The sequence below is a fragment of the Lathyrus oleraceus genome, chromosome 4 (assembly GCF_024323335.1).
Source record: "Lathyrus oleraceus cultivar Zhongwan6 chromosome 4, CAAS_Psat_ZW6_1.0, whole genome shotgun sequence".
Classification (NCBI taxonomy): Eukaryota; Viridiplantae; Streptophyta; class Magnoliopsida; order Fabales; family Fabaceae; genus Lathyrus; species Lathyrus oleraceus.
Window position 1 is genome coordinate 261,607,397 of NC_066582.1, and position 24,993 is coordinate 261,632,389.

The 24,993-nt window shown below is 34.9% G+C and overlaps 1 protein-coding gene across 1 annotated transcript; it reads left to right on the forward strand.

The window, feature by feature from the left end:
• The first annotated feature begins 619 nt into the window (after positions 1 to 619).
• Positions 620 to 1,582, forward strand: LOC127135428 (lectin 11-like). Its single transcript, XM_051062144.1, has one exon. It carries the CDS (start codon positions 755 to 757, stop codon positions 1,580 to 1,582), a length of 828 nt encoding a protein of 275 aa, XP_050918101.1. The 5' UTR covers positions 620 to 754.
• Positions 1,583 to 24,993: the final 23,411 nt, after the last annotated feature.

Genomic DNA, 24,993 nt, shown 5'->3' on the forward strand with positions numbered 1-24,993 from the left:
AAACAAGAGGTTTATATATGCCCCATCTAGGAAAGCATAGAGCATTGCAACCTCAACTTTTATACGTCATAACATTATTCAAAATCTCATTACCGACTATGTAATTGCTAAACAACATTAACACAATAAATATCTAAGTTTTGTTGTTTTCAAAATTTATTAATTTAGTTATGATCCTCTTCATTGTTTTCTCTTCTCTCTTTTACTACTATTTCTGGCTTTTAATGATTCTCTTGAGTTTTTTCATTGTTTTTTATATGAACAACTTCAAATTTTAAAGTGTATCGATTATTTTATTATTATATAATTCTATGTAGCATCATTTTGTCAATCTACACTAAACACACTCATAAACATTAAATAATTATTTCTTTTAATAATAAACTCATAAATTTGTAAGAATATAATTTTCATTAACACAAATTTTGGTTGGTGGTTAACGATCACTTATCTATCATCTAGCTAAGTGTCTATATTATGAGTACCTCGTTATCATCTTGTGAGAAATATTTTCTACCTAAATTTTAAGCACTAAACTCCACGTATCAAAATATAAGAACAAATATATATAGACAACACACACGCTTAGTTCTAGGCATATCCAATTTTTTTGGGACACCCCAAAATCTAGCATCTATGTTTGTTGAATCAATTGAACATTGCATGATTGTTTTTCACGTACTCATCACTATAAATACCTTAGTCATGTTTTCATGCATCTTTCATACTTTATTTCATCATTTACAATATAAACATGACTCTTACTACTACCATCACCAAAATCTCTAATCTTGGTTTGTTAACATTCTCAATATATTTACACTTTCTTGCTACCAATGTCGAATCCGAGTTTTCCTTCAACTTCCCGACATTTTCACCCGACGTTTTCAAAACCGGTGTAGGTTTCGCAAACGACGCCACATTGAAAAATGGAGTCGTACAATTAACAAAGAAAGATGATTACGGTAACCCACTAAAACATAGTGCCGGTCAATTTGGATTGATAAATCCTATTCAAATTTATGACAAAACCACGGGAAAAATCGCGAGTTTTGTAACCGAATTCACCTTTTTGGTGAACACAAACGGTAGAACTGATCACGGAGACGGATTTGCTTTCTTTATTGTATCGCCAGATTACAAAATCCCAAACAAGAAAAAATCGGAAGGTGGTTTCCTTGGAATGTTTTCCAAGGAAACCGCTTTATATACCAAACAAGTTCTTTTGGTCGAGTTTGATAGTTTTGCAAATGAATGGGATCCAAGTCCATTGTCACAATTTTCTCATATAGGTATTGATGTTAATTCGATTAAATCAGTGGCTTTTACACCTTGGTATAATGATGTTGAAGATGGAAATGTAGGAAAGGGTCGTATAGAATATGATTCTAGGGAGAAAATTTTGAAGGTGTTGGTAAGTTATTCTAAAAAGGGACCATTGAATGGGGATTCTATTTTGGTGTATAATATTGATTTGACAAGTTTTCTTCCTGAATTTGTTCAAATTGGGTTCTCTGCTTCCACTGGGGATTTGGTTGAGACTCATGATATTCTCTCTTGGTCTTTCACTTCAAACATGTAGTACATGAGGGAGGTTTTATATAGTGTTATGAAATAATAACCTCGTATGTTAAGAGGATGTATAATAAAGTGAATGTAATTGCTACAAAATAAAGTCAATAATAATACATGTTGTTTTCAAGAAAAATAATTAATTAAATCTAAAAAAAATTTTTTTTACGCATAATTAATCATTAAATCCTTTAATTTAATGTTTTGTTTTAGTTTTTTAATTAAAAAATGTTATAAATTAATTATTAACTTCATTTCCGTTATCCTATTTAGTCTATTCTATCAATTTATAGAGAGAAAAAAAACGTTAAGTTCTGAAGACGTGACGTGACAGCAAGATCATTTGTACAAATGTGAATCAACTTATGTAATTAAAAACTGATATACGGTTTAAACTGCAAAGATTTTCTTATCGGAGGTTGAAAACAAAACCTCAACAATCTGAACAGTACATATATTGATTCAGATTTGTATTAATGATTTTGTTGTCACGCCACGTCACCATAACTTAACGTTTTTTTCCTCTATAAATTAACAGAATAGACCAAATAAAATAACGGAACTGAAGACTAAAACAAAACATTAAATTAAATTAAGATTAAGCCTTTTTTTTTTCAAGTAGCCCGATGATTGTGATGTCTCATATTTGAATATACGCTCTGATATATGATGTCTTTGCATAATTATCAATTGAATTGAATTAACGGATTAAAATCTCAATTTACTTACACAATATTAAAATTCTTATTTAATAAAGTTTAGTAAAAAAAAAATAAGTTTATAATTACATCACCTTACCAACATATAGTTTTGTAAAATTAAATTAGAAAAAACTTAAATTTCAAAATATACTATCTATTACTTCTCTATCATTCAAAGAACCTTTTTGTTATCAATAAACTTGTTGTCTTCTCATAAACAAATCTTCGTCAGGCATGTCAGAGTGTTATAATGGTTAAATGGAAATAAAAATATGTAATATTTTTTGAGGCTCATTAAGTAAAACATATTATATTTTTTTTCTATTTAAGTAATATTATTTTAGTATTGTAGTTATAATTTAATACATTAAAATTTTAATTACAACATGATATAAAGAACTTCTGGTTTTGGAGACTTGCTTTTATAAATCTTAGTTATCGCAGTCGTAATTTTTAGGCACCTTTATCGTATATAATTGTTACTTTTTCTAATAATCTTTTTCAAATCGTCACTGTTTTTCTTTGTTCTTTTTCTAAGCACTCTTTAGCCTTTTTCACTATTCATTCAAATTTGACTCAATTAGAGACTCTTATATCTCCTTGAAATGAATATCTCTATAATTAATATAATTATTAGGATATCTTTATAATTGATATATATCATAATTGTATATTATTAATTTCCAAATATAGACATTGTCATACTTGTATATAATGAGTATTCTTATCAATGAAAATACAGGGATTAAATTACTTACATGGTATCAGTTTTGTCACAATCCTAACCTAAACCCTTCTCACTGTCGCTAATCCTTTGTTTTACCATGACAGAAACAAACTCCCATTCCCAAACTTCTGATGACACTTCATCAGCCTCTCAAACCAACCCTCCTCAGGCGGCGAAACCCAACTTCCACTCCGCCTTCGCCATCAACAACGTCAAAACCATAATCCCGGTGACGTTGGAAAATGATTCTAATCTCTACCTCTCATGGTCTGCCCTCTTCAAGGTGCAAGCACGTGTTCACAACGTACTTGATCACATCATCCCGTCATCGGATGCACAAGCCATACAAGCATCAGCGGACCTTAAGGCTAACGATTCTGAACTTTGGAATCGTCTTGATGCGGTGGTACTGCAATGGATGTACGCAACCGCCTCGCAAGATATTCTCCAATAAATCCTCGTCGTTGATGACACTGCCGAAGAATGCTGGAAGCGCATCGCCGTTATGTTTCATGATAACAAGCATTCACGTGATGTACAATTAGAAAATCAATTCAGCAACACAAACCTGGAAGATTTTCCATCGACAAAAGCGTACTGCAACCGCCTCAAAACTCTATCTGATCAACTCGCCAACGTTGAATCTCCGGTCACTAACACACGACTGGTGCTTAAAATGATATATGGTCTCACTGATACACACACTGGGTTTGTCACCTATATACGACAACACGACCCTCTCCCCACCTTCGCCACAACACGATTAGGACTGGAACTCGAGGAATCAACCATGTTGCAGCGTGCCGCTCGCGAATCACATGCCTCCTCTGTTTCGTCCGCTCTCATGGCCAAAGCTCAGGCCACCGAACCTACACCCAAACTTTCATGCTATGCTTCAAACTCCTAACTATCTCTATCGACATGTCGCGGTCATAGAGGAAAGAAATCGAATCGTGGCGGTCGAAATTCCGGAAGAGGAAATCGCGGGCAGCAACAACAACAACAGTGGCAGCCATGGAATTACCCACCTTGGCATCAATGGGGTCCTTGGAATTACCCACCTTGCCCTTACCCAACCTCAAATTGGAATAGACCAAATAATGGTCCTAAGCCCCAACAAAGTGGAATTCTTGGGCCCAAACCTCAACAGGTTGCTTTCAATGTTAATACTACCAGCCCTACTGACATTGAAAGTGCTTTCAGCACCCTCAATCTTGCTCAACCAGACCCCTCTTGGTACATGGACACCGAAGCCACCTCTCACATGACATCCTCGCAAGGTAATCTCTCGTCTTATTTTAAATTGAGCAAAAATAATAAAATCATTGTCGGAAATGGTCGTTCTGTTCCAATTTATGGTCTCGGTAGTACACATCTAGATAACCCCCACCCACATCTTGTCCTAAACAATGTGCTTCACGCTCCAAATTAATTGAAAGTTTAGTGTCGGTTTGTAAATTTACTACAAATAACAATGTTTCAATTGAATTTGGCCCGTTTGGTTTTTCTGTGAAGGACTTTCAGACAGGGATGCCTATCATGAGATGTGAAAGCCAAGGTGACCTTTACCCCATTACCAACCACATGACCAAAAATAAAGCCAAGCATCCATCCATCTTTGCAGCTTTGTCACCATCTATTTGGCATAATCGTCTAGGACATCCGGGCAAACATGTTTTGTCTTTTCTTCGCAAAAATAAATTGGTCGAATGTAATAACTCCAGTAAATTACATTCACATTTTTGTAATTCATGTCCTCTTGGTAAACACATCAAATTGCCTTTCACTAATTCCCTTAATAATAGCTTGTTGCCATTTGATATTATACATAGTGATGTATGGACATCTCCCATTTTAAGCTCAACAGGTCACAAATATTATGTTCTATTCCTGGATAACTATTCAAATTTTTTGTGGACATTCCCTATTTCACAAAAATCTCAAGTTTATCCTATTTTCCAAAAGCTAAGAGCTTACACTAAAACACAATTTCAATGGGAAATCAAAACAATTCAATGTGATAATGGTGGCGAATACATGTCTAACAATTTTTGAAAAATGTGTGAACTTAATGGCATATCTTTTCGTTACTCTTGTCCTTACACCTTCTCTCAAAATGGTAAAGCTGAGCGAAAAATAAGGTCCATTAATAACATTATTCGAACTTTATTCATTCATGCATCTCTACCTCCTTCATTTTGTCATTATGCTCTAGAAATGTCCACATATATTTCTAACATTTTACCAAGTAAATCAATTAATTTTCAGTCACCTCTCTACATGTTATATAACAAAAACCCGTCATACTCTCATCTGCGTGTTTTTGGTTGTCTATGCTTTCCTCTATTCCCCTCAAATACCATCCACAAACTTCAACCTCGCTCCACACCATGTGTCTTTCTTGGGTATCCATCCAATCATCGTGGTTATAAGTGTCTCGATATGACAACAAACAAAATAATCATTTGTCGTCATGTTTTGTTTGATGATTCCACCTTTCTCTATGCAAAGCTGCACACCCCTCAATCTACTACCAACATATTTCTCGACAATGACTTATCCCCTTATCTCATCTACCATATCATGACCCAAGACCAAAACAATTCATCGGTCCCTCCTTCAAAACCAAACACCTCCCCAAACATGGCCCACACCACACCTTTTCCAAATACACTCCCTCAAACAATACGGCCCACTACTCCCTCAAATCGGCCCCAATCAAATTTAACCCCTACTCTAAACTCATCATTCCCCTCCCCATAATCAAATCATACCTTGCAAAATAATCTTCCCCCTATCTATCAACCTACCTCCCAAGCCAACACAAAACCCATCACTATGAGTCAACATGGCATTTTTAAACCTAACCAAAATTAATTCAATTTACTCACTCATGTCACAAAGTCCCCCCTCCCTAGGAATCTTGTGTCTGCACTTAAGGACCCTAATTGGAAAATGGCCATGCATGATGAATATAATGCTTTAATTAAAAATGAGAGGTGGGATTTAGTACCACGACCGCATGATGTTAAAGTTATTAGATCTATGTGGATTTTTAGAAATAAAGAAAAATATGACGGTTCCTTTGAGAGGCATAAAGCCTGACTTGTAGGTGATGGTGCAGGTCAACAGGTTGGCATTGATTGTGGAGAAACTTTTAGCCCAGTTGTCAAACCGGCTACCATTCGCAATGTTCTTAGTCTTGCTCTTTCTAAATCTTGGCACATTCATCAATTAGATGTCAAGAATGCATTCCTCCATAGTGAACTCAATGAAACAGTTTACATGTATCAACCATTAGGATTCAGAGATTCCAAACACCCTGATCATGTGTGTCGTCTCCATAAATCACTATATGGGCTCAAATAAGCCCCTAGAGCTTGGTACAAGAGGTTTGCCGACTATACTTCATCGATTGGATTTTACCAAAGTAAGTGTGATCACTCTCTATTTATCTACAAGAAAGACTCTCATTTACCCTACCTTTTACTGTATGTAGATGATATCATCCTCACCACCTCCTCTGATGCTTTGTGGCAATCCATCATCTCTCACCTCAACTCCGAGTTTGCTATGAAAGACTTAGGACATCTCAACTACTTCCTGGGTATTGCCTTCACTCTCCATAAGCATGGCCTATTCCTCATGCATAAGAAGTATTTCGAAGACATCCTCTCACGAGTCAACATGTCTTCATACAAAACTTGTCCAACTCCAGTTGATACAAAACCCAAGATGAGTGTCGCACATAATGTCCCGTTTGAGGATCCGTCTCTCTACCATAGTCTTGCAGGTGCCCTCCAGTATCTTACCTTCACACGACCTGATATCTCATATGAGGTTCAATAAATTTGTCTCTTTATGCATAATTCGATGGACACCCACAAGCATGCTCTCCGCCGGATATTACACTACATTCAGGGCATACAACACTATTGTTTACATCTCTATCCCTCATCTACTACTTCATTACTATCTTATATAGATACAGATTAGGGCGGATGTCCTGACACTAGACGTTCCACTTTCGGCTACTGCGTGTATCTTGGAGACAATCTACTTTCTTGGTCGTCTAAACAACAACCCACACTCTCACGCTCTAGTGCTAAAGTAGAATACTGTGGAGTTGCCAATGTGGTATTTAAATCCTGTTGGTTACAAAACCTTCTGCTTGAGTTACAATGCCCTATTCATAAAGCCACCATGGTGTACTGTGACAATGTTAGTGCCATCTACCTCTCAGGTAACCCAGTTCAGCATCAACGAACGGAACACATTGAGATGGACATTTATTTCGTTCGTGAAAAGGTCGCTCGGGGTCAAGTTAGGGTTCTCCACATCCCCTCGAAATATCAAATCGCAGATATTTTTACCAAAGGACTTCCTCTCATACTTTTTCAAGACTTCAGAGACAGGCTTAACGTCCGTCCACCTCCCGCTTCAACAGCAGGGGAGTATTAGAATATCTCTATAACTATTATAATTATTAGGATATCTCTATAATTGGTATACATCATAATTGTATATTATTAGCTTCCAAATATAGACACTGTCATACTTGTATATAATGAGTATTCTTATCAATGAAAAGGCAGGGATTAAATTACTTACACATACGACTATGACTTTCGCCCTTAGATCGATCACTCCTCAAACCAACATCACTATCGACTACTACACCTGCTATAAAACCACGATTTAGATATTTGCTTATTTAATTATTAATTTAATTTAATTTAATTGAATATTTTATTTAAATAATTATTTTTGTGAATATGTTACATGTTTGATCGATGACGATATTTGTGATGTTTTATGTTAATTAATTGAGTTAGTGTGAATTAATTGAACTTTTAATAATTTAATTAGAAATTGTTGAGAATTTGTAGAGTTGGGTCAATTTTAAGAATTGTGAGAGTTTAGTGGTGAGAAGAAAAATGGAGTTTTAACCGGGTAAAAAGTGAAATTAAAAAAAATAAAATAAACTATTATATATTTTGAAGTTAGATCAAATTAGGTTGAGAGTTATTTTTCATCATACGTGAAAACAAGGGAAAATGAGAGAAAAAGCTTTGAGGAAGGAGCGCTAGGGCTTGAGAGAAGGAATCAATTGAGGTTGCATTGCTGAATTATTTGGAATTACAAGGTAGGGGGAGATTCTTCATCTGAGCTTTTTGGAATTACTAGGTAGGGAGAGATTTTTCATCTATGTGTGCTTAATTCATGAAAGGGTAGAGAGGTTTCTCTTAACCTCCAATAAGATTTTTCTCCTTTTTGTTGATTGAGTTGCGTGATGAATAATATAATTACAATTCTTTTTGTATCTCATGAATTACTTGCAAATTCGTGTATTATATTTGGTGTGATTGTTGCATATGTTATTTGTTCATAAACATGAACTTGGATGTGAAATTGGGGTGTTCGAAACATGTTAAATTCCATAATTTATTGATGATTATTTGATGTTGGATCGGTATAATTTATGTTGGTTGTTTTATAATCATTATATAATTATTGTGTGTCGAATTCTGTGTGTTTGACATTTTACAGAATCGAGATCGGAGGTCCGGAAGGCCTTCAATGGTGAAAAACGTAGAATTCTGCATTCTGTGACAGACGTCAACTTTGTGATGGTCCACCCGTCACAACCAGACATACTTGGTTCAAACACGATATTTATCATAACTTGAGTTTCGAGACTCAAATTGAGGTTCAGTTCAAAGTGTTGGAAAGTTAACACACATAGCTACATCATGATAGTGTCTTGTGAGATGATTTTCCATGTTTGAATAATGTGTGAGTATATATTGTAAAATATGTATAATTGTGTGATTTATTATACATGTTTGATGATGAACTAGAGTTAATTAATTAAACTATAATAATTAATTGTGTAATGTGAAGTGAAATTATACATAAATGAGTATTATGTGTAAGTGTGAAAATGTGTGATAAAAGTGCAAGTATGATGTAAGATAAATTGTATGCATAATTGTTGATTGAGTCGATGTGAAGTGTGATTTAAGTTGTGAGTTACTACTGATGTAGTGAATAAATTTAAATACAGTCAAAATGGGGATGTTTTGCATCTTTTATTGTCGAGTAATCATGTATAGTCATAGTGGGGTTGTACTGCATGTTTATATGACATTCATCATATGTGTCGTTGTTGTGAAAGAGGCATGTTCACTAGTTCAGAGTGGGGACTAGTGGCTTGTCCCAATCCTTGAGTGGGGGCTTGGAGCTCAGAGTAGAGGCTCATAGTTTGTAGATATTGGTACCCAGTTCGTATGAAGAATAAAACTTTGAGTTGGTATTGTATGTATATAGAGTTGAGTTGTGAGTCTGGTTCAAAGCGAGGACTGGGACGAACATGAGTCAAGTCATTATTACATTATATTGCATGATTGTGATTTAATGATTGTCATGTGGGTGAACTGTGAATACATGATGTTGGTGTGTTTTCTGATTATGTAAATGACCATGTAAATGTGTGAATCTATCTTGAATGATTATGCATTGTTTATCATTTGAATGTATTCTCACCCCTTTTTGTGTTATTGCGTTTGTGATCCTCTGGAGTACATATAATCAAGTACCTGAGTAGGAGCTTGAGGCTGAGGAAGATGTTCTTCCTTTTTAGTTTCTTGTCGTTCGAGCCTAGAGTTGGAGTCTCTTTGATACATAATGCAATGGGAACAGATTGTCCTATATCTTTTTATGTTGTGTATCTTCCTCTTTTTTTTTATTATGCTATGAATTATTTTTCAAACTAATACTACTGACGAGGCTTTCATGCCAAGTGTTTTACATTTCGATGCTTATCAAATAGTTTAATTTAAATTACATGGTTCTAAACGGTTTTTGATTGTGCGAGTAATATCCTACTTGGTGTTTAATTGTTACATACGTGTTTTTTTTTACTATTTTTGTCGAGTCGGGAAGTAGGGTGTTATACGCACCACCATAAATATCTCTAGTTTTGGAAATCCAACTGTCAGTTTGCGTATGCTCCCCTACTCCTTTCATTTGTGTGGTCAAAAGTGATTTCAGACATACTTCATATTTGTTATATTATTTTTGTTACAAATACTTTTTATTCGGTTATTTGCTCAATGCATGTTGTATCGTCAATTGAAGAAGTTTTAAATTATGTTACAACTTAAAAAATTGTAGGTAAAAGTTCACACTCTCTAATTTTGAGTGTTTATGGTAAATTTCAATGAATTTAGGTTGCAAGTTATGGTTTAGGAATCTATGGATTTTTACAAGCAATTCCTCATTTGAAAAAGTTATTCCCATAGTTCTCATATGATTTCCGATGTGGGCGAATCGTGTTTGCATCTGATTAATGTTCTCTTCAGGTTTCATTCTGAAACGTTCATACTCATATATATTAATAATTCTAACCTTACCCTCTCTACCTCATTAGTTCCTTTAAGGGATTTTGGAGTATGTCCCAAATTTTCTTTGGAGTCTCGTAGTGAGAAACTCATGAAAAACATTAAGACCAAGAGCGATAGCGATGACGGTTTTCACCTTCAAACTGCGTTGCACATTTTCCTTATCATCTTTAGCCAATCCTTTTCAGTTTTGTCCACTACAATACCATCAACTTCGTGTGTAATAACAAATTGACCTTCTTTCATAGCCTTCTAAATACCATAATTCATCACTTTTATGAAGAACTTCATTTTCTCTTTCCACAACCTATACTCTTCTCCATTAAAGGATGAAGGTTTGTTTAGTGAATAGCTTGAAGTAATTTCCTATCTCCTAGGATGGTTAGTCTTTAACGGGAATTAGAATCTGATGCCACTTGTTGAAAAAATGACCTCAAGCACAAAAGGGGATAGGGGTGAATTGTGGTATTTAAAATTCAAGATTAATTAAAAGGTTTTCTTACTTAAAAAACAATTTGTGTTAGTACTAAAATAACAAGATTGCAAATCAGCAAAAAGAAATAACAGAGTAAAGTAAATCATAGAATTTAAAGATATAGGGTTAGAGAGATGGCATCGAAATTTTTACATGTTCGGCCAAATGTTAGCCAGTTCATGTCCCTAAGAGATCTTCTTGAGAGTTCACTAAAAACATGAGCTTCATAGGTCATGCCCGTGAACCTTTTGATATAAGTTAATCAAGAGATTTTACATTGACTTATCTCCCAACCAAAAGAGAGATTTTGCATTGGCTGAACTCATGAACCGAGTAGATATTTTACTAACAAATATCAATAACCAAAAATAACTTTTACCAGGATAAGTTCTATAACCAAACTGAGATTTTTAATAGTTGATCTCAAGAACCAAACACTAACCTTCAAGAGGATCACACTCTTGAAATATATGTGGTTGTAGGTATAACCATGGTTTTGATGATGATAAATGATAAAGCAAGTTTAAAGATGACAACTCCATAAGTTAAATGACTTTTGAATGTTGAGAGTTCTTCATGGAAGGTGTATTTGATATCAAATGTCAATTAAAGCTCTTGATGATATCCTATGAACATGAATATATCTCAAGTCTTATCAGTTACACAATTCAAGAATCCAATTGAAGTTCCAATCATGCGGATGAATCAAGTAGAGGATCTTGAAGTATGGAAGAGATAAATGGCGAAATGTTGCGTGTTCCTATTCTTAGCATCCTAGAGTGATTAGTTTAATTTTAAAAGGCCAAGATTAAGTCTCGAAGTACAAAAGCAATCACACACATATATAATTTTTTTTAAAACCCTCTCTAATTTCATAAAGCTTCTTGAAAAGCTAAAAAGGCTTGTATGTAATTGATTAAAATGTATTTCTAATCAATTAAGGATGTTTACACACTACCTAATCGATTAAGGACTTAGTCCATTCGAGTTGAAAATGTGAAAGACCTCTTAATCGATTAAGTCAAATAGACGTTTCAGGGTTTCCATTTTTGGATTATGATTTTTGAATTTTAAAAGCTTTTAATTGATTACCATATAGGGTTAACCGATTAAATCAATTAATTGACCCATGGATCATTTCCTTTTTAAGCCAAAGTTTTTTCTATATAAATGAGGTTTCTTCACATTCCGTTCTAAATCAAAAATTTGAATAGAAATATCTCTATCTTTCTTTTATTCTCTCTATTTTTTAATTTACTTTTTCATGAGAATTTTCGTAGTGCTAAAAGACTGAAAAGCCCTTGTGAGAGTTGTGTTGTAATTGGTGTTTTGATTAAATTATTTTATTTAAGAGTGTGATTCTCGGGTGAATTGTATTTGTAATGAACTTAAAATATTGAAAGCTAAACTTGAAAAAAGATAGACAAGACACTACTACAAATAATATATTTTATGATAAAACTCTCACCTTAGCCAACGTAAATTGGAGGTATAATCCCTGGGCATGCAACGTTTCAAATATAAAAAAAAAACCATAAATTCCCTTGGATGGGTCTTCCAACCGAGAGGAAATGTAGCTTAGGGACCAAGTCTCAAAACTCATCTTTTACATTTTTACTTTTAATTATTTTCAATTGAAGACTTTCTTATTTTTTTATTATTTATAATTTATCTATTCCCTCTTCGGTACTTGCCATCGAGAGGAAATATTAGATATCTATTTCGCAAGGCGCTTTTCTCTTATTTTTTAAATTTATATATTTCCCCGGTTGCTTGTTCGTTAGAGAGAAAATATCATTTGCATTTATTCCCAGAACTATAATCTAACTATTCATTTACTTTTCAACATTCATTACATCTTCATTCTCATGTGAAACAGAACAATCTTTCAAGAAAATCTACCCAAGGTCATTCTATCTTCATCTTCTCCATCTAAACGCCCTAACATTTAAACTTATATTCCACAATTGTTTTCGAAACTTCATCTCTTCCAACATACGTAAATGATCGAATATCAACTCTTCCAACATACGTAAGTGGTCGAATATCAACATGTTTATATAGGTTATGTCATAAAAATTATATATAGGTTTATCTCTAAAAAAAATACATGTCAAAATGAAAGTTATGTAATATTAAATATATATATATATATATATATATATATATATATATATATATATATATATATATAATATATATATATATATATATATATATATATATATATATATATATATATATATATATATATATAATATATATATATATATATATATATATATATATATATATATATATATATAATATATATATATATATATATATATATATATATATATATATATATATATATATATATATATATATATATATATATATATATATATCAAAAGCCAATGCTTTTCCCTCGGGTGAAAATAGCAACCGAGGTAAATACCTACCTCTAAGACCCCAATTTTGACCCTAAGATCCCCCATGTTATCTCATTATTTGCATTGGCTTTGGGATCACACCTTGGCATCCTCCTCATCCCTCATTCATTGGATTTGCATTGGGAGAGATCACCAAACACTTTTGATTGTATCATACTTTATTTTATTTTGCTTACTAACCAAAATACCAAAAATATGTCTATGTGTAGCTTTGTTTCTTTTGTAGGTGTGTGTGTGTCCATTTGTGCCTCATCAAACTCACAAATAGGGTTTGAGACTCTCAATGTAAGATATCAATTAATAAAAGGTTCACAATGGTTCTTAGCATCATATATGGATCCCTATGTTCTTCATTTATCATTTTGATCAAGAACTAATCAAGAATTTGAAGCTTGTTAGTCAAGGATGCCCTAATTCATCTGGGTATCTTGTGTGCCTTCCTCAACAAGTTTCTTCCATAATTGGTCAAAGACGTCAATGGATACTTCATTATACATCATCTTAAGCATATACGATTCTCCATGAGCCCCAAAGATCAAAAGAACTTCAAGTTTGCAAGTTGGTTCAAGGAGGTTGACTAGAAAAGTCAACTAGTCAAATCTAGGGTTCCCTAGATCCTATATCCTACAATTTTTGTCATATGAAAATTATTACAAGATAAAATTTACTCTTTATGACATTCCAAACAACTTTAAAGTTGGCATAAAGAGCTAATTTTGCTTGGAAAGTCATTTTTTATGGTGAAAGATTATAGGTTATTTTGTCTGTGCGCTGGATGGAAGGTCAACTTCCAAGAATCATAAATTTCTAATTTTTTATGATATGAATACCATTCAAGTTCCATGACTAATTTAAATATGTATTCTCCAACTTTTCTTCTTTGAGAAATGTCAAAATCTACTTGAAAAGGCATGTGTCAAGAGGAACGGTTATAGGTCATTTTGGGCCATTACCATTGAACAAGCATTTTCCCTCAAATTCCAAAATCCATATCCCCCTCATGCAAGATTCAAATTGTGTCAAATTTGTGGCCAAATTTAATAGGAATGAAACAGCTACAACTTTCAAGAAGGAACCATTTTTCATTTGAAGCTCATAGAAAAAGTTATTCAAGGTGGAAAAAGTGATAATTTGACTTTATACTTAGAAAGTTTTCAACTATGTTTGATTTCTCCAAATTCCACCTCAAAATTCATCACGATACAAGATCCAAATGGAAACATTCTCAACATCAAAGTTGTTCCCCTTCATGTTACCTTTCCAAAGGGTCTAAGATCATGGCATTTGGAGCATTTTTGAAGGACTTGCGCATGGATGCATTACATGGTCCCATTTTGATGATTTTCATGACCAACTTTAAAATACATTTGCATGGACTCATGTTAAACTTTCAGCATCACACATGCACAATTTTGGACCTTTCCCAATCATTTGATGGGCCTGTCACACGCCCATACAAGCATGCACATGAGAATTACTATTTTTGGCATTTGAATGGAAGTGTGTCGAAATCAATTGCCAAGCCTATAAATGCAACTCATTATGCTCAGAATCAGAGATACCTTGCCCTAGCTTCGCTCCTACAACCTTCCCACCCTCCATTGATAAGATAAGCTTAAAGATTTCATTTGAAATCGAGTTTCAATTTCATTTCTGTTTTGAGATTGAAACTCCAAGATTCCAAACCATTTGAGCATCCATTCATCTCCTGCAAGCTAGTGGAAGCAAGCCCAAGAAAGTTGAGATCCAGATCAAGCTTTATCACTGCAAATAGAAGGTGAGTTTTGTGAAACTTTCCTTCTTTGATTCTCTCTCAATTCTCCATCATTTCACTTGATTTTTGGTTGACTGAAGTCCTACCAATGTAGGCAACAAGATTGAGTTTCTTTGAGGTCAAATTGAAGAAACTCATATCATACTCCTCAATTTTCAAATCCATGTATCTTTCAATATACTTGGAGTTGGAGAAATTTGAGGTTAGATTTGGACTCTTGAGGATTTTTCCTTTAAAATAGTGTACTCACTTTTTATTTTTATGCAAGTTGATGGTGGACCAATCCGGCGAGGTACACCAGAGAAGATGACCGGGGCTAGGGCTCTGGTGGTTTTTTGTCTTCATCCCGTCCATCTGATCATGTTTAAATGTTTTAATCTTAGCCCTTGGTTTGAATGACCATGTTTTCAACGCGTTGACTGAAGCGCATGGTAGATTGCACACGCATGGCCATCAGATCCGCCATCTCAATTAATGAGGGAGATATGATGGCCCTTGTTTTTTCAAATTTTATTTTATTTCTAGATTTTATGTTTAATCCTTTTATTTTATTTTATTCATAGAAATTTCATTTTTAACCCCAAAATTACGGGACTTTCACCAAAAATCTTTAAATATGTTTCTCTTCCATACTTTGAATTAAAATCATTTTTTGGATTAATTTTGATATTTTTTGTGAATTAAATGATTTTTGACTTGTTTTTAAATATTTTAAAATACTTCTGACGTTTCAAAAATTGTGAAGTTTTTTGTCTAAGGTCCTTTGACCTTGTTTGACCTAGAATAAATCCCTTGGCCATTTATTTGGTGATTTATAGGGATTTAAGGTTTTGTCCAATTTAAAATGCATTTTAATTTATTTTTAATTTGATTTTTAATTGATTAATTGTTTGAAAATATTGTTGAGCCATTTGATTTGACTTTGTGATGTTTGAATTTCTGTTTGGCCTTGTTCATGGTTGATTTGACTTTTATTTGACCAATACTATTGGATTTAGGGGGTTGATGAAATGTACATTTCATCCCCAAAAATGAATGGATAGTATTGATCAGATGAAATTCCTCCTATGATCAATTTGGGTTTCTACTTCCCTTTCCCTCTTCATCTTCATCCATATTCTTACCCAATCCATCATTGACCAATGAATTCTCTTCATGTCTAATGCTATTTGATTCCTCTATGACCTTGTGTCAAATGAATTAATATGAGTATGACTGAGATATGCCTCTCCCACTTTATTTTTAGTGTGTGGTATGTTTTAGGAGTTTGGTTCTTTGTACCAAGTCTCTAACATGCATTAACACCAATATCTTTATTGTCCGACCTCAGATAGTTGTGATTTCTACATAAGTCCAATTACGATTGCTTAACATAGAGCTAAATCTATCCCAAAAGGCATAACATTTTTGTAAGTGAGATTGTAAGTCTCACATTCTTCATGGCATACTTGTTGATTTATACAAGTTAGAGCCTTTCTCATGGATGATGTCTTGGTTCATGTATTCATACTTGTGAATGAATGGTTGAGTGTTCTCTAAATAATGTCTTAAACAAATCAAACTCTTCTCTAACATTTGACTAATTTCATATTAATGTTGCTTTATTTTCAAGCCATTTACTTAATGCAATTTAATTTTCAGTACCTTTGTCATTCATTGCCATTTACATTTCATGCAAGATGTTTATGTTTCAGTCCTTTTCACTTTGCTCATTTGAGCCATATCTTGTGATTGTATATATTGTGTGCTTTTGATTTTTGTTTTGTTTATGGTCTTTGGACCTTAAAAGACCTAATAACAACAAAAAACCCTAAAAAATATCTTGGTGGACTGTTGGGCTTGATATGAACTTTTTGGACTTAGACTAGGCAACTTCCATATGCTTTGAGGACTTGGCCAATGCCACTATCTGAGACTAAGTTTTCCTTGACTATGCCTTTCATCTGATCTAAACCTTGAGTGCTCCTGGTTCATCTTTCACTTTGTCTTTGTGCTTGATTATTACTGTTATTATTATTTATGTTTGGTGATTGTTTCTGAAAATTTGCCAAGGAATATTTTCATCTGATACATTGGAAGACATTGAGGAATGCTAGCTATTGGAGTGCTTGCTTGGATGTTATGGCTATCTTTATTTGATGCCTTGGTATTCATGTGGTTTACTTGGATGTGGCTTATACTTGTTGCTTGCTCAAAAGTCCAAAGGAAAATGGGTTTCTATCTGACATTCTTGTCTTGTGGATTGCATCCCATTGGTCATACCTTTTCAACTCTTAACTTTTAATTTTTTTCTAGGATAGTCCCTTCATCTCCTCCCATTTCTTTAATTTTAAAAATCTCTCTCTCTTTTCAAAAACCTTTTTTTGTGTTTTCAACTTATACATGTTTTAATGATTAGAAACTTTCCCCTTATGCCATTGAATTTTTAAACTTTTTCTTAAATCGAACTTGTGAATGAATTTAACCATATTAACTTTAGTTTCAAAAAGGTAAAAATAACTAACAACCTCATTCAAGTCTTTGGACTTTTGTGCCTTTTCTTTTAAACTTTTGTTAAAACCAATTCACCAACTCCTTTGAAATTTTTACCACGAACTACGAGGTTTTGATTCCTCATTTTGATGTTGGTATGTAGGAATAAGACAAAAGCTCTTGTCAAACACAAAAATATAATTAATGAATTATTTTCTCATCCCTCACTCTATATTTTTATCAAACATCATTTTGACCAAAACACTTGCACACAAAAATGGCTCCCTAGGTGTACATATGACACTTTGGGAACTAATACCTTCCCTCAATGTAACCAACCCCCGTACCTGTAATCTCTAACATTTTATTAGTTTTGATTTGAAAACTTCTTATCTTTGGGTTTTGTTCGTACTTTTTCCCTTTTCCTTTGGAAACAATAAAATGCGGTGGCAACTCTGGTATTTTTGATGTCAAATTTATCCATAGCTTAATGATCATGAATTTACCGCTACAAAAATTAAGTGGCGACTCTACTAGGGAGTAGTCCCTAGTGGGTTTAGCCTAGTTTTTTGTGTGTATATATTTTTCAAGGGATAACTGCTAACCCAAACTTGAGTGCAATCTAATATAGGAGGGTGGTATAGTCATGTTGGCTTTGAAGGAGTAGTTCTGAAAGAGTTGACATGAGATCCCCCACTCAGTGGAGACCTCTTTGAAGTTACTGATGTCACACGAGTAAGTCGTGGATATGCATTACTTTCTCTAATTTGGATGCCCAAGAAGCTGAGGACCGTAGAACATTTAACCCAACTTGGCCTATTTAGGATGTAGTGTGGAGACTGTTCAAGTGTAGTCTGGATAACAGTTGTTACGTGATACTACACTCAGACGAGTTTCTCTTGAGAATACTATGGGTTGATGAGTCAGTCATCCTAACCTATAGTATCCGATAGATGGGATCAAGACTCTGGGAACTTTTTAGAACATGATCTACATGTTGTTTATCCTTAGTACATTCCTTTGGGATGATTCTTAACCCGACTCCATGCTTGTGACTCACAACAAACCCTTTGATTCTTGGTTGATCCGATTAGTCTCATCAATATCAATGGAACTTGGGTGTTGATAAGGTGAAAACCATAATCCACCAAAATAGATGATTGATCTTGATGATAACTTGATCCATCCCTTGACCTTTGTTTGTGTTTTCCTTGTGCGTGATTGTTGCATTCATGCTTACATGCTCATCATAACATTCATCATAGAACATAAAATTTTCAAGGGAACTAAGGTCTATTTACAAATATTTTCAGATCATGGATTGCGGATGAAGGAACACTAAGAAGTACAATTTTAGATGTTCCGACTTGAAAGAGTTAAGGAAGTTGTCATCCTTTATATTAGATCCTTTGGACTTCAAGCAACGTCATGGGAAGCTTTTGCCCGTACTATCTATTGATGTGGTTGAAGGACTTTTGAGTATCTTGGTGCGGTTCTATGATCCTCTTTATCGGTGCTTCACTTTTCCTGATTATCAGGTTATGCCCACGTTAGAGGAGTATGCCCATATCTTGGGAATGCCCGTGTCTAACAAGGTACCTTTCAGTGGATTGGAGGAGATCCTGAGATCTCACGTCGTAGTCGAAGCTCTTCATCTGAAGAAATCCAAGATTGATGCCAACATGGTGAAGAAAGGAGGGATTCTAAGGTTGACTTTTGAGTTTCTTATTAGGAGGGCTACTACTTTTTATCAAGCCGGTAGCATGGATTCTTTTGAAGCCATCTTTGTCTTGCTCATCTATGATCTATCCTTGTTCCCTAACATTGACAGTTTCGTTGATGTTAGCGCCATTAGAATTTTCTTGATTGGGAATCTTGTTCCAACTTAGTTGGGTGGCATGTATTTCTCTTTGCATTTGAGGAATTATAAGGGTGGTGGGACTATTGTGTGCTGTGTTCCTCTTCTGCACAAGTGGTTTATTTCACACTTGCCTCAGACGCCTGCTTTCTTGGAGAATCGACAATGTCTACGGTGGTCCCAGAGACTTATGTCTCTCACTAATGATGATATTGTTTGTTATGATTCTGCATTGGGTAGCGTGGATATTGTTGATAGTTGTGGTAAGTTCTCTAACGTGCCTCTCATTGGTACCAAAGCAGGAATTATCTACAACCCAACATTGGCCCGTTGTTAGCTTGGGTTCCCCTTGAGAGACAAACCTAATAACGTTCTGTTAGAAGGTCTATTCTATCAAGAGGGTAAAGATCCCCAACTTCTGAAGAGTAGAATGGTGCGTGCTTGGCACAATGTGCATAGGAAAGGGAGATCCGAGCTTGGTCCATGCAAATGTGTAGCTTTAGAAGCTTACACTATTTGGGTGAAGAAAAGAGATTTGGAGCTCAAGATGTCATACACTTGTTAGAGGCCTATGTCTGTGGTTATGGTTGAGCCATCAACTCTCCCTAACTAAGATGTAGAGGAGTTGGAAGACGCACTTGCCAAGATGAAGCAAGAGAGAGAGAGACTTGTGGGAAGTGAGGTTCCATGCTTTGAACCGAAAGCACGAGGAGTTGAAACTTGAGTCAAAAGACAAAGATGCACTTATTGAGGGTCTTGAGGAGCGTGCAGTGAAAAGACAAAGAGAGCTAGAGGATTTATTTTCCTCTAGTATGCCTCAGCCTTCCGGTGCTTGGAAGAAGATTGTTGATCGACTTGTCCTCGAGAAAACTCAGATGCAGACAACTTTTGAGTCAGAAATTCGGTGCATCCGAAGGAAGTACACTCCCTTGGCCAGTTCATCTGATGCCGTTTCTAGGGATCCTTAGGATTATTGTTTCCTTTTCTCTTGTATCTTTATTTTGGTCTATGAAATTGTACTCAATGTAATCCTTCCAAATTTTATGAATAAAAAGAGATTTTATGGTCAATTGAATTGTTATTATTGATTATTATTACTAATTGAAAATATTTGTAAATGAGACTTCATATGTTCCTTGAAATTAAAAACAATAAAAAACAGTGCATTTCATCCATCATTTGCATAACAGGTTTCTTCAGCTAGATGTCTTATTGGTTCTTCTTCTGTGTATCAGCCAAGCTGACTCATCACTATAACACTCGAGCTAATCGCCAGAGAAGAATGGAGCATCTTGAACAAGAGAACAAAGAGCTTAAGGATAAGATTTCCAGACTCACTACCTTGATAGAGTCTGTGATTGCTGCTCAGAATCAACCATCTCTACCTCCTGCAACTCCTCATCCTCAGAGGACTGCTATTTCAGAGGTTGCCTCAGCATCTGTTCCTATAGTAGCTAGCCAGTCGTTGCCTGCCATGTCTTCCAGATTCTCTTGGAGAATGCCAACAAACTTTATGCCTGAAGGGAACTCTCCAACATTTTCTTCTATGCCGACATCTAGCTCGGTCCTGTCTGTACCTCCTCCTATTGTGCATATTTTACCCCGTATCAAGGATACCATCTACCACTATGAGTCGTCTGAAGGTCTAGATGTTTATGAGAATATGGACGAGATGAAATACCAATTCCTTGAGTTGAGAAAGGAGTTGAAGACCTTAAGGGGGAAATATTTGTTTGGTAAGAGTGTTGCTGAGTTGTGCCTGGTACCCAATGTCAAGATCCCGATCAAGTTCAAGGTCCCAGTCTTTGAAAAACATTAGGGGATACCTGCCCTTTGAGTCATCTTGTCATGTATGCTCGAAAGATGTCTACTCAGACCGACAAAGATCAACTACTCATCCACTATTTCCAAGACAGTCTGAATGGTGATGCACTTAGATGGTATATGGGATTGGACAATTCTAATGTTCATACTTTTAATGACTTGGGCGAGGCTTTCGTCAAGAAGTATAAGTATAATGTTGATATGGCTCCCGATCGGGATCATTTGAGATCAATGTCTCAGAAGGACAAAGAGACATTCAAGGAGTATGCCAAAAGATGAAGGGAATTGGCTGCTCATATTAGTCCACCCCTGGAAGAGAAGGAGATGACCAAGATCTTCTTAAAGACCCTGAGTTCACTTTATTATGAACGCATGATTGCTAGAGCTCCTAATGACTTCACTGAAATGGTGAACACGGGGATGTGACTAGAAGAAGGTGTTAGAGAAGGTCGATTGTACAAAGATAAAGTGTCTTCAAGCAAGAAATACGGTGGTAGCTTCTCCAAAAAGAAGGAAGGGGAAACTAATGCAGTTTCCATAGGGAGGCAGAGGAGGCCTCATGTGAGAAAGAATGTTATACCACATCTGCAACAACATCAAGTATCATCAGCTATTCCCGTTTTCACCAATAGTTCAGCAAATCAATCAGTTCATGTTCAATAATAATAACAACCACAACAACATACCAACTATAACAACAATCATCAGAATTTTGAGAGGAATAAGGTCTCTTTTGACCCAATTCCTATGACGTATGCAGAATTATATCCTTCTTTGGTTGTCAAGAATCTGATCCAACCAAGAAATCCTCCACAAATTCCTGAACCTTTGCCATGGTGGTTCAAGCCCGATTTGCATTGTGCTTTTCCTTAGGGAGCTCCCTACCATGACATTGAAAACTGTTATCCTTTAAATTATGAGGTTTAGAAGCTGATTAAGAGCAATATGGTGTCCTTTGAGGACCGAGCACCTAATGTTAAAGCCAACATGTTGCCTACTCATGGCAATGCTTCTATGAACATGGTGGACGGCTGTCTTGGAAGTTTCAGGGTTTTTGATGTGTGTTGTATTTAGAGGTCGTTGGTGAAAATTCATAGAGATTTGTGCTTGGTAAGTGATTGTGAACATGACCATGATGATTGTGTTATTTGTAGCGTCAACCCTTGAGGATGTGTAATTATCAAGAGGGATACTCAAAAACTGATGGATGAAAATGTTATTCAAGTTTAGCAAGCCCGGTATATGGAAAATGATGTAAATGTTATCGTGCTAGTGTTCAAGACCCCCGAACGGGTAGTTATTCAATTTGATAGCAGCATCAAAAATGTCAATAAATCGGTATCGCCGTTGGTTATACGATTAGCGAGCCTCATCCCCTATTCATCCAATAAAGTTGTTCCTTATAAGTATAATGCCACCTTGATTGAGAATGGGCAAGAGGTTCCTCTTCCCATTTCAAATTCAGTGGTGAGCATTGCAGATGTAGTCAAGGTGACCCATAGTGGTCGTGTGTTTGGCCCGATATCTCCTAGAGTTGTGGAAGATGTTTCAGTGGGTAAGAAGGCAAAAGTTCCTGTAGTTGATCTGGTTAGTGCTCCAAATTGTTAGTCTGGTGAATCCAGTGTGTTAAAGTCTAATGATGATGATGATGAGGTACTTTGTTTGATCAAGAGAAGTGAGTTCAACGTTGTGGAGCAGTTGCTCGAGATGCTGTCAAAGATTTTTATGTTGTCATTATTGATGAATTCTGAAGCACATAGAGAGGTGTAGAGGTAAATTCATGATCATTAAGCTATGAATAAACTTAACATCAATAAAACCAGAGTCGCCACCGCGCTTTTATTGTTTCCAAAGGAAAAGGGAAAAGTACGAACAAAACCCAAAGATAAGAAATTTTCAAATCAAAACTAATGAAATGCCAGAGATTATAGGTAAAGGGGTTGGTTACACAGAGGGAAGGTGTTAGCACCCAAAGTGTCCTAGGTACTCCTAGGGAGCCCTTTTTTATGTGTGTATGTGTTTTTGGTAAAAAATTATGTTTGAAATAAATAGAGTGTGGGGATGAGAAAAGAATTCATTAATTATATTTTTGTGTTTGACAAGACCTTCGGGCTTGTGTCTACGTACCAACATAAAATAAGGGATCAAAACCTCGTAGTTTTTGGTAACAATTTTAAAGTGAGTGAATTGCTTTTAACAAAAATTTAAATTTAAAAGGAGGCACAAAGGGCCTAAAAGAGTTTGAATGAGTGTTAGTTCTTTTTGTCTTTTGAAATTTTCAGTCAATATGGTTAAGTTAATTTACAAGTTTGATTAATAAAAGAGTTCAAAAATGCAATGGCATAAGGCCAAAGTTTCTAATTTGCAATAAAGTCTAAGTCTAGAAATCACAAGCAAAGAAGGTTTTTGAAAAGAGGGAGAGATTTGAAATTTAAGAATTGAGAGGAGATGAAGAGACTAATCCTAAGAAAAAATTTAAAAGTTAAGAGTTGAAAAGATCTGACCAATGGGATGCAATCCAATAGACAATAATGTCATATAGAAACCAATTTTTCCTTTGGACTTTAAATCAAGCAATATCAATAAGTAAGTAGAAAAATGAAGAGCAAGGGATCAAATAAAGATAGCCACATCCAAGCTAGCAACTTCATAGTCTTGTTCATAATCTTCCCCATGTATCAGATGACATACTCTTTGAATGGCTCAGAATAAGGCATTAGACACAGGTTCAAAGTAACATTTACATCAAGACCATGTGGCAGATGAACTCATGAGGATCTCAATACTTGCATCAGATGAAAACTCAAATTACAAGAACTTGGTTTCAGAAATGTTGGCATTGCCCAAGTCCTTTTGCATAGGGAATGTTACCTAACTTTAAGTCCAAAGCTCAGATCAAATCTAACAGTCCACACAAACATTTTTTAGGGTTTTTGTTGTTTATTGAGTATTTTAAGGTCCTAAGACCACAAACACAAACAAGGTACACAAATAAATATATATAATCACAATATATGGCTCAAGTGAGCAAAGTGAAAATGGCATAAACATAAACAAGTTAAATGATATGTAAAATGGTAAATTATAAATATATTGAATTTAAATTGCATAAAGTAAATGACTTGAAATTTAAAGAAATTATAATAGAAGTTAGTTAAAGGTTAGTTAATTAGATATTAGTGAAGTTTTGCTTTTCAATTGTTTAAGTCATTATTTGGAGAACACTCAACCATCTATTCACAAACATGGATCCTTGAACCAAGACATCTTCCAAAGGAAGTAAAAAAGGCCAAGTTTCCACACAATACCATGAAAGGGGGGAGACTTACAATCTCACTTACTATAATGCTATTCCTTTTGGGTCACAATTTAGCGCTATGTTAAGCAATCACAATTGGACTTATCTAGAAGTCATAACTATCTGAGGTCGGGCAATAGAAATTTTGGTGTTAATGCATATTAGAGATATGGTATAATGGACCATACTCCTAAAACATACCACACTCAAAAAGAAAATGATCAAAGGATGAACCTAATTTCATCCATACTTGTATTGGTTCATCTAACATAAGTTATTGATGAACCTATTAGCCTTAGGATATTGAGATGTCATTGGTCAATGAAAGGGATGAGATAGAATGGGATTGAATATGAAGAGGGAGGGGAAATGAGACAAACAAAAATTGGTCATGGGAGGGATTTTATCAAGTTAAAATCATTCATTCATTTTGGGAGATGAAATGTGCATTTCA